This window comes from Megalobrama amblycephala, linkage group LG14 (assembly GCF_018812025.1).
Source record: "Megalobrama amblycephala isolate DHTTF-2021 linkage group LG14, ASM1881202v1, whole genome shotgun sequence".
Lineage (NCBI taxonomy): Eukaryota > Metazoa > Chordata > Actinopteri > Cypriniformes > Xenocyprididae > Megalobrama > Megalobrama amblycephala.
This window is the reverse complement of record NC_063057.1, coordinates 9,126,824-9,145,795: the sequence shown is the minus strand read 5'-3', so window position 1 is coordinate 9,145,795 and position 18,972 is coordinate 9,126,824. Positions and strand designations below refer to the sequence as shown.

At 38.9% G+C, this 18,972-nt stretch overlaps 1 protein-coding gene across 2 annotated transcripts; it reads left to right on the top strand.

Annotated features, from left to right (window-relative positions):
• Positions 1-238: 238 nt before the first annotated feature.
• LOC125245423 lies at positions 239-18,569 on the top strand. Of its 2 annotated transcripts, XR_007179527.1 has the most exons (9): positions 239-294; positions 5,745-5,858; positions 5,999-6,127; positions 6,203-6,310; positions 7,064-9,131; positions 9,450-9,491; positions 13,783-13,887; positions 16,946-17,044; positions 18,084-18,192. XR_007179527.1 is itself a non-coding variant. In XM_048156008.1 (8 exons), exons 1-8 carry the CDS (start codon positions 274-276, stop codon positions 18,299-18,301), a joined length of 2,799 nt encoding a protein of 932 aa, XP_048011965.1. In that variant the 5' UTR covers positions 239-273; the 3' UTR covers positions 18,302-18,569. The 2 variants fall into 2 exon arrangements, 1 of the variants encoding a protein (XP_048011965.1); XM_048156008.1 differs by lacking the exon at positions 13,783-13,887 and having other exon boundaries at positions 18,084-18,569.
• The last annotated feature ends 403 nt before the right edge of the window (positions 18,570-18,972 follow it).

The following is an 18,972-nucleotide window of genomic DNA, read 5'->3' as shown; positions in this document are numbered from 1 at the left end:
TTCCTCTGGATCATCTTATATGTTCCTGTGACACTTGCTGTTACCTCTAGGAAAGCTCTGTGTATGTTTAAATTTCAACTATATGCTAGTTGAGAGACTGTTTTTACATGAGAGGTCTTGTGTCACTTGTAAATGCCTGAATACAGTACATATGTAAGTTCTTCACAGGTTCTTGTTCTGTTTTAGTCTGATTTCCAGGGTCCAAAGAAGCAGGCTTCTGCTCTAGAGACCGACACGTCCCTGACAGATCACCCATCCCATGATGACCCAAAAATGCATGATGAAATCACACAGGTAAAGGAGTAATGCAGACAGGTTTCTCACTGGTTAAGCGTCTCACACACACGTTTCTAGTCTGGGCCTTATGGGGCCCTCCCTCAAACTAATGAATTTACAGTTAAGTTCTCACACACACACATTTCTAGTCTGGGCTTTATGGGGCCCTCACGTATGGATCTCAGTCTAAGTGATTTTATATCACTGAAACAGCACCTGTCATTATTTAAACTGAACTTATTGCAGGTGTAATTCAACACTTTACAAGCTGCTACATGTTCAGATTGAGTATTTTATATATATTCCTCTGGATCATCTTATATGTTCCTGTGACACTTGCTGTTACCTCTAGGAAAGCTCTGTGTATGTTTAAATTTCAACTATATGCTAGTTGAGAGACTGTTTTTACATGAGAGGTCTTGTGTCACTTGTAAATGCCTGAATACAGTACATATGTAAGTTCTTCACAGGTTCTTGTTCTGTTTTAGTCTGATTTCCAGGGTCCAAAGAAGCAGGCTTCTGCTCTAGAGACCGACACGTCCCTGACAGATCACCCATCCCATGATGACCCAAAAATGCATGATGAAATCACACAGGTAAAGGAGTAATGCAGACAGGTTTCTCACTGGTTAAGCGTCTCACACACACGTTTCTAGTCTGGGCCTTATGGGGCCCTCCCTCAAACTAATGAATTTACAGTTAAGTTCTCACACACACACATTTCTAGTCTGGGCTTTATGGGGCCCTCACGTATGGATCTCAGTCTAAGTGATTTTATATCACTGAAACAGCACCTGTCATTATTTAAACTGAACTTATTGCAGGTGTAATTCAACACTTTACAAGCTGCTACATGTTCAGATTGAGTATTTTATATATATTCCTCTGGATCATCTTATATGTTCCTGTGACACTTGCTGTTACCTCTAGGAAAGCTCTGTGTATGTTTAAATTTCAACTATATGCTAGTTGAGAGACTGTTTTTACATGAGAGGTCTTGTGTCACTTGTAAATGCCTGAATACAGTACATATGTAAGTTCTTCACAGGTTCTTGTTCTGTTTTAGTCTGATTTCCAGGGTCCAAAGAAGCAGGCTTCTGCTCTAGAGACCGACACGTCCCTGACAGATCACCCATCCCATGATGACCCAAAAATGCATGATGAAATCACACAGGTAAAGGAGTAATGCAGACAGGTTTCTCACTGGTTAAGCGTCTCACACACACGTTTCTAGTCTGGGCCTTATGGGGCCCTCCCTCAAACTAATGAATTTACAGTTAAGTTCTCACACACACACATTTCTAGTCTGGGCTTTATGGGGCCCTCACGTATGGATCTCAGTCTAAGTGATTTTATATCACTGAAACAGCACCTGTCATTATTTAAACTGAACTTATTGCAGGTGTAATTCAACACTTTACAAGCTGCTACATGTTCAGATTGAGTATTTTATATATATTCCTCTGGATCATCTTATATGTTCCTGTGACACTTGCTGTTACCTCTAGGAAAGCTCTGTGTATGTTTAAATTTCAACTATATGCTAGTTGAGAGACTGTTTTTACATGAGAGGTCTTGTGTCACTTGTAAATGCCTGAATACAGTACATATGTAAGTTCTTCACAGGTTCTTGTTCTGTTTTAGTCTGATTTCCAGGGTCCAAAGAAGCAGGCTTCTGCTCTAGAGACCGACACGTCCCTGACAGATCACCCATCCCATGATGACCCAAAAATGCATGATGAAATCACACAGGTAAAGGAGTAATGCAGACAGGTTTCTCACTGGTTAAGCGTCTCACACACACGTTTCTAGTCTGGGCCTTATGGGGCCCTCCCTCAAACTAATGAATTTACAGTTAAGTTCTCACACACACACATTTCTAGTCTGGGCTTTATGGGGCCCTCACGTATGGATCTCAGTCTAAGTGATTTTATATCACTGAAACAGCACCTGTCATTATTTAAACTGAACTTATTGCAGGTGTAATTCAACACTTTACAAGCTGCTACATGTTCAGATTGAGTATTTTATATATATTCCTCTGGATCATCTTATATGTTCCTGTGACACTTGCTGTTACCTCTAGGAAAGCTCTGTGTATGTTTAAATTTCAACTATATGCTAGTTGAGAGACTGTTTTTACATGAGAGGTCTTGTGTCACTTGTAAATGCCTGAATACAGTACATATGTAAGTTCTTCACAGGTTCTTGTTCTGTTTTAGTCTGATTTCCAGGGTCCAAAGAAGCAGGCTTCTGCTCTAGAGACCGACACGTCCCTGACAGATCACCCATCCCATGATGACCCAAAAATGCATGATGAAATCACACAGGTAAAGGAGTAATGCAGACAGGTTTCTCACTGGTTAAGCGTCTCACACACACGTTTCTAGTCTGGGCCTTATGGGGCCCTCCCTCAAACTAATGAATTTACAGTTAAGTTCTCACACACACACATTTCTAGTCTGGGCTTTATGGGGCCCTCACGTATGGATCTCAGTCTAAGTGATTTTATATCACTGAAACAGCACCTGTCATTATTTAAACTGAACTTATTGCAGGTGTAATTCAACACTTTACAAGCTGCTACATGTTCAGATTGAGTATTTTATATATATTCCTCTGGATCATCTTATATGTTCCTGTGACACTTGCTGTTACCTCTAGGAAAGCTCTGTGTATGTTTAAATTTCAACTATATGCTAGTTGAGAGACTGTTTTTACATGAGAGGTCTTGTGTCACTTGTAAATGCCTGAATACAGTACATATGTAAGTTCTTCACAGGTTCTTGTTCTGTTTTAGTCTGATTTCCAGGGTCCAAAGAAGCAGGCTTCTGCTCTAGAGACCGACACGTCCCTGACAGATCACCCATCCCATGATGACCCAAAAATGCATGATGAAATCACACAGGTAAAGGAGTAATGCAGACAGGTTTCTCACTGGTTAAGCGTCTCACACACACGTTTCTAGTCTGGGCCTTATGGGGCCCTCCCTCAAACTAATGAATTTACAGTTAAGTTCTCACACACACACATTTCTAGTCTGGGCTTTATGGGGCCCTCACGTATGGATCTCAGTCTAAGTGATTTTATATCACTGAAACAGCACCTGTCATTATTTAAACTGAACTTATTGCAGGTGTAATTCAACACTTTACAAGCTGCTACATGTTCAGATTGAGTATTTTATATATATTCCTCTGGATCATCTTATATGTTCCTGTGACACTTGCTGTTACCTCTAGGAAAGCTCTGTGTATGTTTAAATTTCAACTATATGCTAGTTGAGAGACTGTTTTTACATGAGAGGTCTTGTGTCACTTATAAATGCCTGAATACAGTACATATGTAAGTTCTTCACAGGTTCTTGTTCTGTTTTAGTCTGATTTCCAGGGTCCAAAGAAGCAGGCTTCTGCTCTAGAGACCGACACGTCCCTGACAGATCACCCATCCCATGATGACCCAAAAATGCATGATGAAATCACACAGGTAAAGGAGTAATGCAGACAGGTTTCTCACTGGTTAAGCGTCTCACACACACGTTTCTAGTCTGGGCCTTATGGGGCCCTCCCTCAAACTAATGAATTTACAGTTAAGTTCTCACACACACACATTTCTAGTCTGGGCTTTATGGGGCCCTCACGTATGGATCTCAGTCTAAGTGATTTTATATCACTGAAACAGCACCTGTCATTATTTAAACTGAACTTATTGCAGGTGTAATTCAACACTTTACAAGCTGCTACATGTTCAGATTGAGTATTTTAAATATATTCCTCTGGATCATCTTATATGTTCCTGTGACACTTGCTGTTACCTCTAGGAAAGCTCTGTGTATGTTTAAATTTCAACTATATGCTAGTTGAGAGACTGTTTTTACATGAGAGGTCTTGTGTCACTTGTAAATGCCTGAATACAGTACATATGTAAGTTCTTCACAGGTTCTTGTTCTGTTTTAGTCTGATTTCCAGGGTCCAAAGAAGCAGGCTTCTGCTCTAGAGACCGACACGTCCCTGACAGATCACCCATCCCATGATGACCCAAAAATGCATGATGAAATCACACAGGTAAAGGAGTAATGCAGACAGGTTTCTCACTGGTTAAGCGTCTCACACACACGTTTCTAGTCTGGGCCTTATGGGGCCCTCCCTCAAACTAATGAATTTACAGTTAAGTTCTCACACACACACATTTCTAGTCTGGGCTTTATGGGGCCCTCACGTATGGATCTCAGTCTAAGTGATTTTATATCACTGAAACAGCACCTGTCATTATTTAAACTGAACTTATTGCAGGTGTAATTCAACACTTTACAAGCTGCTACATGTTCAGATTGAGTATTTTAAATATATTCCTCTGGATCATCTTATATGTTCCTGTGACACTTGCTGTTACCTCTAGGTAGGGCTGCACAATTAATCGAATTTCTAATTGCAATCACAATTATGGATGCCAAGATTACTGTCTGGCAGCAGATGGCACTAAACATAATTCAGCCATTACCCTAGAGACCTCGTAAACTAAACCGTTTTCTGTTTCTGAAAAGTGTTTAAATGATTTAAATAGATATTAAATAGATACAGATTGTGTATTTGCTATAGTGTTCATCACTGTGCCAAATACTTAAATATTTAGACTTAATAGGCTATTTATTTTCAAACTTTTTTACATTTTAATCTGGACTACAACATGCCCTAGATATTGTCTGAAAGTGTTTGGTTTTTTTGGGGGGTTTTTTCGGTCAAACTTTACATTACGGCTTCATTAGTTAACAAACTGCCAATGAAAAATTGATTCTAAACATTAATTAGTCTTAGGTAATTCCAATTTTAACACTGTTAAAATCAAAAGTTGCAACTGTTTAATGAGCTAACGACTAGGAGATGTAACAAAGATGAATAACTTGTGTAGCAAATGTAGCTATTGCTCATTTTGAATTTGAATGCATTAACTAACTGAGATCTTATTGTAAAATGATACCTATTGGTCTTTATAGTTCTTTTGCATTTTAATCTGTGTACATTTTTTTTTTTTTTTTTTTTTTTTTTTAACTTTATACATCTTTTGTCTATTGCTTAATTGTATTTAAATGTTCTGTTATTTTTGTTGTAAGAAAATGGTTATTAAACCTGTTATACTGTATTATGACAACACATTTTTGCGAATAAGTTTGTGTCGTGATAATACCATTAGGGCTGGTCAGAATACCTTTTTTTTTTTTTTTTTTTTTTTTTTGATTCGCAGCTCAGTAGTAAACGGCACTGAATATTCAAAGCTTCAGCGGGAGGGGGCTGAAGATATTTTTATTAAAGGCATGTGTAACGAGTATAAATATGGTGTGGCCCCTTTAAGAGCTGCACACTCTTGGTTGAACTGTGTCGAACTCGAACACATGTATGTGGGTTATTTCTGTTTTTCTGTTGCTCATTTAAAAGTTATTTTTAATGTGTATTTATTTTAATTCTATTTAGATGTTTACTGAAGGGTTTGGCCTGGTAAATTATTCCGAAAGTGATGAGACTGATGATGAGAAAGACAACCCTACCTCTTTTGTTCGACAAAAGACAAGGAATGAAAACATTCAGGTATGCCTCAGATGCAGTACTTTAAATTCTTGTGTAAAGTTTTTCTAAATAGTTCAAACATTTTTTTCCCTGTGACTGGTTTTAATAGAGTGTAAGCAAAAATGTATAATCGTACATTAAAATGACTCCCTTTTTGCCAGATGGATGGGGTACCTGATTATTCTGACCCTCTGTTTGACTCGAGTGAGAGTATAGTTGATGAAACTGATGAGGAGTCCAGTTCTCAATCAGACAAAGTTGTTCCAAAGCGAAGGACAAAAAGCATTTCGGTATGCAAATGATTTTATTAAATGATTTTGATAGAATGTGAACAACCATACCATGACCAAACTCCCTATTTGCAGATGGATAAAGTACCAGATTGTTCTGTTCCAAGTGATGAAAGCACAGATGAGATTGACACTATGTCGGAAATGGCTCCACAAAGGCCAAAGAGAAGCTGTCACCATCCTGTAAGCCTAATTTTTTTATGCTTTGTTACTTAATGGTTGATGCTACCCAAACTCCAGATTTTGTATGTAACCGACCCGGAAACGGCATTCCTTACGTCACGACTTAACAAGCGAATAAGGTCTCCATAAACGTAAACTTCAAATACCTTTCATAGTCAAACTATACTAACAGTAACTTAAGATTTCTCATCCATTAACATGATGCCAGTCCATTGTTGCTCCAAATAATATTGAAAGGGGTGTGCCACCTTATGCTTTTCTCTATATTTGGCACACTGTCAATGATTTTAGTCTCTTGGTCTAACTTTTAATTAATAGTTCATTTTTAATTTCTAATTTAATTTACTTGTTTAAAAGCTCTCTACATTTTTACCTAGGTTCCTTACAGAATGTATGTCATCCCAACATGCAGTAGGCAGTTCATTGTTTAGTCAGTTTTTCATGCTAAAGTTTATATATACATATATACACATTGAATGGAAATTGATTGCAACCAACAGTTTTAAGACTTGTATGTCGTTCAGGCTGGCTAATGGTAATCTATGCTTGTCCAATTGAAACTAAATGCTCTGTGTTTGTAATAAACAATATATAACATTATAAACCTATTAAGTAGTGCAAACTTCTGGTCAAAATGAGTGATCTGTATTTATTTCTATCATGTTATGAAGGATCACTAATGCACATAAATGATTGATGACCTTCATTTTGGGGGACTAATCCTGTTAACCTTTTCTTTTTCTTTTTTGAAAGATTCAAAGGCATCTTGTAGAATCAGATGACTCATGTGGCGATAGCGAAGATGAGTATATTCCAGATCCCAGGGAGGAAAGTACAGGGGAAAGCAATGACAGTGACTGCAGCTTGAAGTTATCTCTGGAAAATAAACCAAAGTCATCTATTAGTCAAAGCAGAAGCAAGTCATCAAGTAAGAGCAGGTGCAAGTCTTCAGGTCAGAGCCAATTTGAGTCCAGTCAGAGCAGAAGATTTGAAACAAGTCAAGACTCTGTGCAAAGATTTTCCAATAGCAGAGATGAAAGAAGCAGAGAGAAAACAGGGCAAACATATAGTAAGAAGGCGATGAGTGTTTCAGTTCCTCTTGAAGAGCCCTCTGTCTATGTTAATGAAGTTTTAAAAAAAGAAGATGGGTCTAGAAGATACAACAAGAAGCATCACTGCTTGTTTTGTAGCCAAGTTGTTCAGAAAATGTCCAGACACTTGTCACGTAAACACAGCGACGTAGTTGAAGTTGCTAAAGCATTAAGTTTGCCAAAGAACTCGAAAGAAAGGAGACTACAGTTAGATTATATCCGAAACAAAGGAAACTTTGAGCACAACGTTGAAGTTTTGGAGAGCCGCAAAGGCCAACTCATCCCATGGAAGCAACCAAAGAAAAAAACTGAAGGACAAGAATTTACGCACTGTGTTTACTGCTACGGACTGTTCCGAAAAAAAGTGATGTGGAGACATTTTAAGGTTTGCAATTTTAAGCCTCAGGGCAAAAACTCTAAACGAGGAAAATCCAGAGTTCAAGCGTTGTGTGCTTTTGCAGAACCTGCTCCAGCTGGTTTTAGTGACGCATACTGGAAGTTCCTGAGCGAAATGAACCAGGACGAAGTTGCAGTTGCAGTTAAGGAAGACCGCTGCATTCTTGAGTATGGTCTCAGATTATTCAGTAAGAATGAGCACGTAACTAGCCAACATCAATATATCAGACAGAAACTCAGAGAGCTTGCCAGGCTGGTACTTGAAGCAAAAAAGGTGACGCATGTGAAGTCAATAAAAGAACTCATAAAACCTGAAAAGTACAGTCAGGTTGTCAGAGCTACAAGATGCCTTGCTGGTTTTAGTGACACAACTGGCAAATATAAACGTCCATCTCTTGCTCGCAAAGTTGGGCATGGCTTGCATGCTTTAGCTATGTTTATCAAGTCTGAAGGACTGATGAGGAAAGATCAACAGACTGCCAAAGATGCTGAGGAATTTGCACTGTTATATCAAGAAAGTTGGAAATTTGACATTGCGAGTCAAGCACTTACTCAGCTTAATCAGACCAAGTGGAATTCTCCTCAGGTTCTGCCGTTCACACAGGACGTCCAAAAACTTCATTGCTATTTGTCTGACAAACAGCAAGAACTACTTGATGCTCTTCAAAAAGAGCCTTCTCCATTAAACTGGAAAGACCTAGCTAAAGTGACCCTGGCAAATGTTATCCTCTTCAACCGCCGTAGATCAGGAGAGGTATCCCGAATGCCCTTGTCTGTGTACTTGTCAAAGGATACATCAGAAACTCATGAAGATGTTAACCTAGCCCTTACAGCACTCGAGCAGAAGCTTTGCAAACATTTTGTCCGGGTTGCCATAGTAGGAAAGAGAGGAAGGAAAGTCCCTGTTCTCCTTACTCCAGTAATGAGGGAATCACTTGATGCTTTGACCGAGAAGCGAGAAGAATGTGGAGTTCTGAAAGAAAATGGCTTCTTGTTTGCATTGCCACACTCTGTCCATTACTTGAGGGGTTCTGATTGCATTAGGCAGTTTGTGAACGAATGTGATGACATCAAACATCCCGAAGCGCTAACTTCAACAAAACTAAGGAAACACATTGCTACTCTGTCAACCGTTCTAAATCTGAAAACAACAGAACTCGACCAGTTAGCAGATTTCCTTGGCCACAACATTGCAGTCCACAGAAAGCACTACCGTCTTCCAGAAGGCACCCTCCAGCTGGCTAAAATTAGCAAAGTACTTTTAGCTCTGGAAAAGGGACGGCTAGGAGAGTACAAGGGGAAGAATCTGGATGAAATTCAGCTTGATGTGACTGGTATTAAGCCTTTTTTTTTTTTTTTTTTTGTCCATCTGTAAATCATTCTCTTTTAGAGATGTAGCATTTAAATAGAGTAGTAAAATTGAATTGAGTTGTGGTTAGTAGAATGGAATTAAATAGGACAGAATAACATACTCATGGGGAGAGCAGGTTTTATAGTTATAATAGACCATAACTGGACCGTTTTAGACAGTCCGTTCAGTTCTTTATCAAGTATTTTTGCCTACTCTTGTTGGGTTGATCCCAGTTTCAGCTTTCCAACTCATTCATATTCTATTACTATTCTATTCATATTCTATTCTGTTATTATTTCAGAGGCTGTTGACGTGGACATGGATGAGTGCTCTCAAGAAGAAGGTGTGTCTGTATGATTTTTTTTTTTTATTATTTATTTAATGTTTATGAATGACCTTATTTAAATTAACTGATTAAAATTAGATTCAACTTTGTCACTGTGCAGAGTACAAGTACAGAGCCAATGAAATTTGGTCCAAATTGGCCAATCTTAATTGGCCAAATTGGCCGTTCTTATGGAGATGACATGACTACTTCGAGCTGTTTACAAAACTCTGCTGCTTTTTATTAGTTTATGTAAATACGCCATTTTCTATATAAAAAATACTAGTGCTGTTAATCAAATAAAAAAAAAGTAATCACACTTTTTTCTGAAATTGAGATTAATCCCACCTAACATTGTTTTTAAACATTATTTTTATATCAATATTCAAAAATGCACAAATAACTTAGTATATTTTTAATATTTGTTTAATGCTGTCTTTTATTGATACCAATACTACTGATGTCTTTACCCCCCCCCTTTTAATATTTTACAATTGACTATAGCCATTTAACTATACAGTATAATTGAGAACTATCATTTTTAACATTTATTAGACTTTAAAAAATAACCCATTATAATAAATTACATATTTAGCTACCTGAGCCCTTAAAGGTGCTCTAAGCGATGTCACATGTTTTTAGGCCAAAACATTTTTTGTCACATACAGCAAACATCTCCTCATTATCCGCTAGCTGCCTGTCCCCTGAACACACGTTAAAAAAATGTGGTCTCTGTAGTCGCCACAAGCTCCAAAAATGGCAACAAAAACAAACTGGTGCAGCCTGGACCACGAAACATAATAAACGCGCTCCAGCCAATAACCGATCAGAATGATTTTAAATGCGCCTTCATGACTGTTTCAGGAAGCACGGATGGGAGGGGAGGAGGAGGAGGAGGGAGGGTCTAGCTAGCCTCTGTTTTGTTTGACAACACTAAGAACGTCAACAGGAAGTTACTCCACCCAGGATCGCTTAGAGAACCTTTAAGCAGAAATATACAGAAATTGAATAAAGTTATCAAACACTAAATTCTAAATTAAATACAGCTCAATCCTTAAAGCTACAAAGGTTAAGTTAAACAAAGTTAATGATTTCCTCTTGGTAAATGGTTTCTTCTTCTTTTCCGATGAAGTTTAACAGTGGTTAAAATGCAGTGGTTAAAATTAAAACGACTATAATGCTGTGTACCAAACTGAAAGTGTCACAGGCACGCCAGGCTCTACCTTCACACAGACACAGCTCACGTCATCACCGGCGTTTTAATCACGCACACCTGCAGCCCATCACCACCCTCATCAGCAGCAGCACAAAAGACTCACGCACTCACTCAGTCACTGTCCAGTCTCGTTTGCACATGGTCTTACCTGCTTGCTTACCTCAAGGACTCCACTGAAGATACTTACCCTCGTTTCCTCATTGTCTCCTCTTCCTTCGTGAGTTCATCTATTTCTGCTCCAGCTCAAAGTCTGTCATCCATCTGCCATTACTGCAACACAAAGACAAGTATCAGTTCTACATCCATATCTGCCATCGTATTTACCTGCTATCACTTACCTGCACTCTGTCACTCAACTGGTTGTTCAATAAACATTATTACCTGCTTTCCTGTGTCGCTGTCCCCTTCTGTGTTGTAACGGAAGACCGGCCCAACACCGCTGAACACCAGTATGAGTACCGCGGATCCATTCCAAGAGGTCATAGACGCATTGCGCCGAGCACTCACAGCCACTCCACCCGCATCTTCACCAGCAAGCACTTCCGCATCCACCGCCGCCTCTTCCTCACCACCTGCCGTCGCTAGTCCCCATGGCCAAACCGGCACCCTTCTCTGGTTCGGAGGAGGATTGCAATGGATTCCTCCTGCAATGTTCGCTGGTCCTGGAGATGCAACTGCACCTGTATTCCAACGACAATGCTAAGGTAGCTTTTATAATCTCTCAACTAGCAAGGCGCTTCGCTGGGCTGAACCGCTCTGGTCCCAGAAAAATTCCATTACCCAGTCTCATTGCTCACTTCAAAGTCGTCTTTGGAAGACCCGCGTGGGATTCATCCATCGGTGAGCAGTTATACCAATTGAAACGAGGTTCAATGACTGTTAACGACTATGCTCTCCAATTCAGAACCCTTGCTGCAGCTAGCAGATGGAACGAGCAGGCCCTTATCACCACATATTGTCAAGGGCTGCATACGAGGATTCCATCGGGCTTGAACACTTCATTCAACTATCCATCAGATTTGCCACTCGAATGCAGTCTTGTCTCAGAGCACCAGGGCCAGCCGCTTTTCCATCTTCACTCCGCCGACCAGAATCCGTCAGCTCCCCAGAACCAGCCAATGAACCCATACAAATTGAAAACACTCGTCTGTCTGCGGCAGAGACGGTTGACCCAGAACTTATGTTTATATTGTGGATTATCTGGGCATTACATCTCTGAATGCCCCACTCGCCCAGTTCATCCCATGGTGAGTGTGATTATTCCCTCTATTAATAAGATGAAACCACTCACCACTATTGTAAAACCTTACTGCTGCCGGTTTGTCTCTTCCAGTCAGTGCCCTCCTCGATTCTGGGTCAGCTGGTAATTTCTTATCCGGCGCCCTCTGCCGACAGCTCGATCTCAAGACAACAGCCACGCCGTCGACTTACCAGATCCACTTGGTAACTGGAAGGCTCGTCAGCCGAAGTCAAGTGCGCTTCAGCGCAGGCCCGATCCAACTTCAAGTCGGCATCCTCCACGTTGAGCAACCCCATCTGCTGGTTCTGGAGGAATCCACCGATCTTCAGGGCGCCCGTGGTTGGAGCAGCATAACCCAGTCATTTCATGGAATACTGGGGAAATCCTGAAGTGGGGTGACAACTGCTTCCTGGACTGCTTTCCTGAGTTTCCTGTTCCAAGCTCTCCTTGTTTTGAAGAATTACCAGTCTGTGCTACGTCTTTAAGAAAGCCCCCTAGACAACCGTTCAGTGGACATTCCCCAGTGTTACTCCCACTTCAGTGATGTCTTCTGCCCAAGAAAGCCTCCACACCGGCCATGGGACTGCGCTATTGATCTGCTTCTGGGTGAGCCAGTGCTCCAAGGGAAGATCTATTCCCTATTCCCCTAGTAATGTCACAGACTAGCCAGGCTCTACCTTCACACAGACACAGCTCACGTCATCACCGCCGTTTTAATCACGCACACCTGCAGCCCATCACCACCCTCATCAGCAGCAGCACAAAAGACTCACGCACTCACTCAGTCACTGTCCAGTCTCGTTTGCACATGGTCTTACCTGCTTGCTTACCTTAAGGACTCCACTGAAGATACTTACCTGTGTGTTCCCTCGTTTCCTCATTGTCTCCTCTTCCTTCGTGAGTTCATCTGAGTCTGCTCCAGCTCAAAGTCTGTCATCCGTCTGCCATTACTGCAACACAAAGACAAGTATCAGTTCTACATCCATATCTGCCATCGTATTTACCTGCTATCACTTACCTGCACTCTGTCAACTGGTTGTTCAGTAAACATCATTACCTGCATTCCTGTGTCGCTGTCCCCTTCTGTGTTGTAACGGAAAGACTCGTACCAAAAAATTGCTGATCTGTATAACACCCCATAGGTGCATCTCAAAAAATTAGAAAAGCAAACATTCTTATATTCTAGATTCATTGCAGACAAACTGAAATATTTCAAGAGTTTTTGTTGTAATTCCGATGGTTACAACTTGTAGCTTAGGAAAATTAAATCAGTATCTTAAAAAATAGAATATTTTCTCAAAGATCAATTAAAAAAACAATATCCAAAGGTTTAATTATGTACTCAATACTTGGTAGGGGCTCCTTTTGGAAAAAAAATCCTGCAATGCAGCGTGGCATGGAGGCGATTAGTCTGTGGCACTGCTGAGGTATTATTAAAGCCCAGGTTGCTTTGATAGCGACCTTTAGCTTGTCTGTATTGTTGGGTCGGATGCTACTTATCTTCCTCTTGACAATATCCCATAGATTCTCTATGGGGTTCAGGTCCAGCGAATTGGCTGACCAGTCAAGCACAGTAATATTATGGTCAGCAAACCACTTAAAAGTAGTTCTGGCACTGTGGGTAGGTGCTAAGACCTGCTGCAAAATGAAATCCGCATCTCCAAAAGCTTGTCAGCAGAAGGAAGCATAAAGTACTCTAAAATCTCCTGGTAGATGGCTGCATTGATTTTGTACTTGATAAAACACAGTGGACCAACACAGATGACATTGCACCCCAAATCATTACTGACTGTGGAAACTTCACACTGGACTTCAAGCAACTTTGATTCTGTGCCTCTCCACTCTTCCTCCAGACTCTGGGACCATAATTTCCAAATAAAATTCAAAACTTGCTTTCATCTGAAAAGAGGACTTTGGACCAATGAGCAACAATCCAGTTCTTTTTCTCCTTAGCCCAGGTGAGATGCTTCTTGCTTTGTTTCTGATTCAGAAGTGACTTGGTTCTAGGAATGTGACAGTTGTAATGTGACAGTTGAAGATGTCTGTGTGCTGTGGCTCTTGATGCACCGATTCCGGCTTCGGTCCACTCCTTGTGAAGCTCTCCCAAGTTCTTGAATCTGCTTTTCCTGATAATCTTCCCAAGGCTGCAGTCATCCCTGTTGCTTATGCACCTTTTCCTACCATGCTTTTTCCTTCCAGTCAACTTCCTATGTGTATATTTCGATACAGCTCTCTGTGAACAGCTAGCTCTTTCAGCGATGACCTTCTGTGGTTTACCCTCCTTGTGTAGGTTGTTGATGTTCATCTTCTGGACGACTGTCATATCAGTAGTCTTCCCCATAATTGAGGTTGCATGTTCTAAACTAGTTTAGGAGGTACCCAATATTTATACTCAAAACTAATCAAGCTCAGTGGAATATTTTCATTTTTTGAGATGCTCTTTTTTTTTTTTTTTTTTTGGTTTTTTTTTTTTTCATTTTCCCAAGCTGTAAGTTGTAGTGCTGCAACAACGTGTCGACGTAATCAATTACGTCGACTACGAAAATACATCGACGTGCGTGAAATGCGTCAACGCGTCACATTGTTTACATTCATCTTGCGTAATGGCGGCTTCTGCTCCTGGGAATGGAGAAAGTTCTATTCTATCACAAAAACCTAGACCACGATTATCAAAAGTATGGGAATACTTTAAACAGAGGCCAAATAAAATGGTCCTTTGTTCCCTTTGCAAAAACGAGATGGCGTACCGCGGCAGCACAACTGCGATGCACGAGCACTAGGGGTGTGACATGAGATTAAAATGTGACTAGATTAAAATGTGACGAGATTTCTTGTCGAGGTGAAAAGTAGTCTTGTGATATTGTCATGACAGAGTGTTAGGATGATTAGGAAAGAATATGCCACCGCAACGTTTACATTATGCCTCCACTGTCGTTTTGCTTTGTATTTAAATAAAAAAACATTTAATTCAGCTGGATAACGGTCGCCGCCGCTCCATATTTACAGAGTTACATGCCATCGTGAATGTGAAAGTAGACGCGTGGGCGCATTCAAACGAGATTTCTGATGAATATATCTCTCAATATGAAAGCTATTTTAGGATGGGCAGTGTAGTTGTAACAATCTCTTAGCTCTGTATCAAAGAAAAAAATTGGTCTTAATTGCACTTTGAATATTGAGAGAGTGTGATTATGGTTGCACTTATTGTAAAGTGTTACCATAAAAATGAATAACAGATTTCTCTTAATCTTATTAAGCACAAACAGTAAGGTTTCATTTGTTAGCATTAGTTAATGCACTGTGAACTATCATTAACTAACAATGACTATTTTTATTAACTAGCATAAACAAAGATTAATAAATACTGTAGCAAATATATTGCTCATTGTTAGTTGATGTTGGTTAATACATTAATGTTAATAAATGAGACCTTATTGTAAAGTGTTACCATTTTTATTCTGTTTTTTATTTCTACGATCAGTTTGTGGAAAGGAGTTCAATTAGGAGGTCAAAAGTTGTAGAAGCTCATAAATCACATGAGAAGTCAGTCAGTTGAAAAAAAAAAATTAATAAAAGTTGAAATATTATATTAGAAGTTGTACTTATAATTTTTTGTAAAGTTATCCAAAGGATTCAGTAGCTAATCCCCGTATCCGCTTACATATATTTATATATAATCTATTTTTAATCTCTATAATAAAATGTATAATTTAGATTTTGATATATATATATTGATATATATATTATATATATCTTCCAAGGGGTTTTTTCCCTCCTAGGACTTTTTTCCCAGTGTTAGCACGCTGGGTTTTTCTCCTAGGGGTTTTTTTCCACCCCTGGGAGTCAGCCGACATTGGCTTAATGTAGCACCATCTTGTATATGTTACATATTACCACGCTTGTTTGTACAGCTTATTTTTAACCACTTCCCTTTTTTCTGTGCTTCTAATATGTAAAGCTGCTTTGAAACAATTACCAATTGTAAAAGCGCTATATAAATAAATTTGACTTGACTTGACTTGACTAATCAAAAAAAAGAACACTAAATTAATAAAAAATATTTAATAAAAATAATCGTTAGATTAGTCAACAGAAAAAATAATCGTTAGTTGCAGCTCTAGTAAGCTGTAACCATCAGAATTAAAACAAAAAAACTCTTGAAATATTTCAGTTACTGTGCAATGAATCTAAAATATAAGAAAGTTTGCTTGTTTTAATTAAATAACAAAAATAAAGAACTTTTTTTTCATGTGTTTTCCATATGTTCCTTTTAATATAAGCCTTTACTTTAAACATAGACTGTGAATCATAGACCCCCCCCCCCCCACACACACAAAAAACCCAAAACAAAACGAACAAAAAAAACAGATGACACATCTCCACTTCATTCCACTATAGAAAAGGTAAAACTAAAACATTGTTGATGACAACACCCAGTATTGGCTGCTGTCATCTTGACCGGTTACGTCATTTGCCTTTGTCTGCACAGTAGTGATTTGGAGCCTGAGTCTGTACAGTAGTGAGCATTGGAGTGACACCGGATGCGAGCGACGCAACATGTCAAAAGACAATAGATCCCATTATAATCCGTGATATTGTCTACACTGGATGCGGCACGGAGCGATTCCCCATTCTATTTGTGACGTAGTCCAATGGTCATCGTGTCACGTTCAGTGTAGACAGCTTTTAGCTGTTGCGGCGCAACGCGATAAATCACGTCTGGTGTAGACACGGTGTGAGCCTTATCTGTGCTATCAAAGTCCTGTCCAAACTACTACAGACCAAATAGAAAGTTCAGTCATGATGCTTCACCCCATTTTTATAACATCATATGGCTAAATAAACTTAAAAAAAAAAAAAAAAACTCGAACATTTGAGCATTGACTTTTAAAGTTTCTGTATGATAGGTCATAATCTTGTCAGTGTTGCTTGCAGTTAATTTAGATTTTGATTTGTCTTTTTAAATAGATTGATTTTTCTTTTTAAATACTTTTTTTTTTTTTTTCTTGCACTCAGATGAATTTATTCCGGAAGCTGTAGACAGCGTGAAGTCCATTGAGGAACCAACTTCAACAGTATATTTGCAACCAAAAGCAAAGACGGCCAAAAAGAGAGGTGAGCTTAAAGTAAAGCAGATTGATGGTTCAGCTGATCTTTAATCCTTTGGGGTCTGAGGGTGTTTTTGGGCCCTGGAAAAGTTGACATATTAGAATTCTACTGACTATAAGTAACTACATAAGTAACTCAACTAAACCTAACCCTACCAGTCTACTAACACTCAGAGTTATGAGATCGACTATTCACTTTATTTTGATGGTTATTCATACCCTTAGTGAATATGACCAAAGAAGGCTGTGAAAATAAATCTGCATCGTTAATACTTTTGATCTTTTATTTAAAAAATCTACAAAAATCCCAACTTTCATTGGAGAATAATAATTTTAAATGGGGGGGAAATCTCATTATGAGAGAAATGTTTTTCTCTAATACACATTGCTCACAATTAATCATACCCTTTTATTCAATACTTTTTGCAACTTCCTTTTTCCCAAGATAACAGCTCGGAGTCATCTTCTATAATGCCTGATGAGTTTGGAGAACACCTGACCAGAGATCAGAGATCATTCCTCCATGCAGAATCTCTCCAGATCCTTCAGATTCCAGCTCCATGTTGGTGCTTCTTCTCTTCCCTTCACTCCACTCATTTTCTTTAGGGTTCAGGTCAGGGGACTGGGACGACCTTGGCAGAAGCTTCATTTTGTGCTCAGTGACACATTTTTGTGTTGGTTTTGATGTTTGATTTGGATCATTGTCCTGATGAGTCAGGTTTTGATTTTCATCTGTTGTTATTTGATAGAATCCATGATGCCATGTATCTGAACAAGATGTTCCGGACCTCCAGCAGAAAAATAAGCCCACAACATTAAAGATCCAGTAGTATATTTCATTGTACACATGGGCTATTTTTTTACCCCTGTGTGCACGAAACCAATTTTAAGTGTTTGTGTGTGTGTTTGTTTTTTGTATATATGTGTATAATATATAATTTTAATCAAAACCAGTAGTGTTTCAGATGGGTTTTTTTTTTTTTTTTTTTTTCAAATTAAGTTCATAAACATAACTTTTTTTTTTTTTTTTTTTAATGTATACTTAGGCAAACAAACTGCAGCCAGAAGATGCTGGTCCGCCGATGAATGTGCTGCAGTGGAAAAGCACCTCAAGAAGTTCATTACGAGGAACCAAGTCCCTGGAAAAATGGACTGTGAGCATTGCATTGAGGCAGAACCAGAAGTTTTAGGAACCCGAGACTGGAAGGCAGTCAAGTATTTCATAAAAAACCGCATTACTGCTTTACGAAGAAAAGTAGAGTAAAATAGTGTCCACTAGTGTTCAGCTTGGGACATGAGTTCAAAGTGTTTTCAGGTAAAGGTCACACTCTAAAAAATGCTGGGTTAAAAACAACCCAAGTTGGGTTGAAAATGGACAAACTGGGTAGTTTTATTTAAACCAAAAATTGTTTAAAAATTACTATATTTCTTGCTTAAAATGAACCCATAATATGTTGGAAATTAATATTTATTCAAGTTTAATAAACAAACATTTGAATAATACTTAAACAATAAACATTTATTAAATTGCTTATTAATAAATGCTCCTCTTTTATTATTGTTGCCTCTAGTAATTATGTGTCTGATTTTTAATTTAATTTGGGTTCATTTTAAGCCAGCCGTACAGTAACTTTTAAACAATATTTGGTTTAAATAAAACTACCCAGCACGTTGGGCAAACATTTAACCCAACCACTGGGTTTGTCCATTTTCAACCCAACTTGGGTTGTTTTTAACCCAGCATTTTTTAGAGTGAAGTCTTTTTTTCCATTGTTTTTATTTTATTATTCTCTTAAAGCATTCGTTCACCCCCCAAAAAAAGTTTATTTTTTAAATAAACTGTTATTCTAAACCCATAAGAAATGTTGAGTCTTCATTTTGAAGGAGCTAATGTTGAAGGCCCCATTAAATAAGACAAAGGTTACTGGTTAGGAA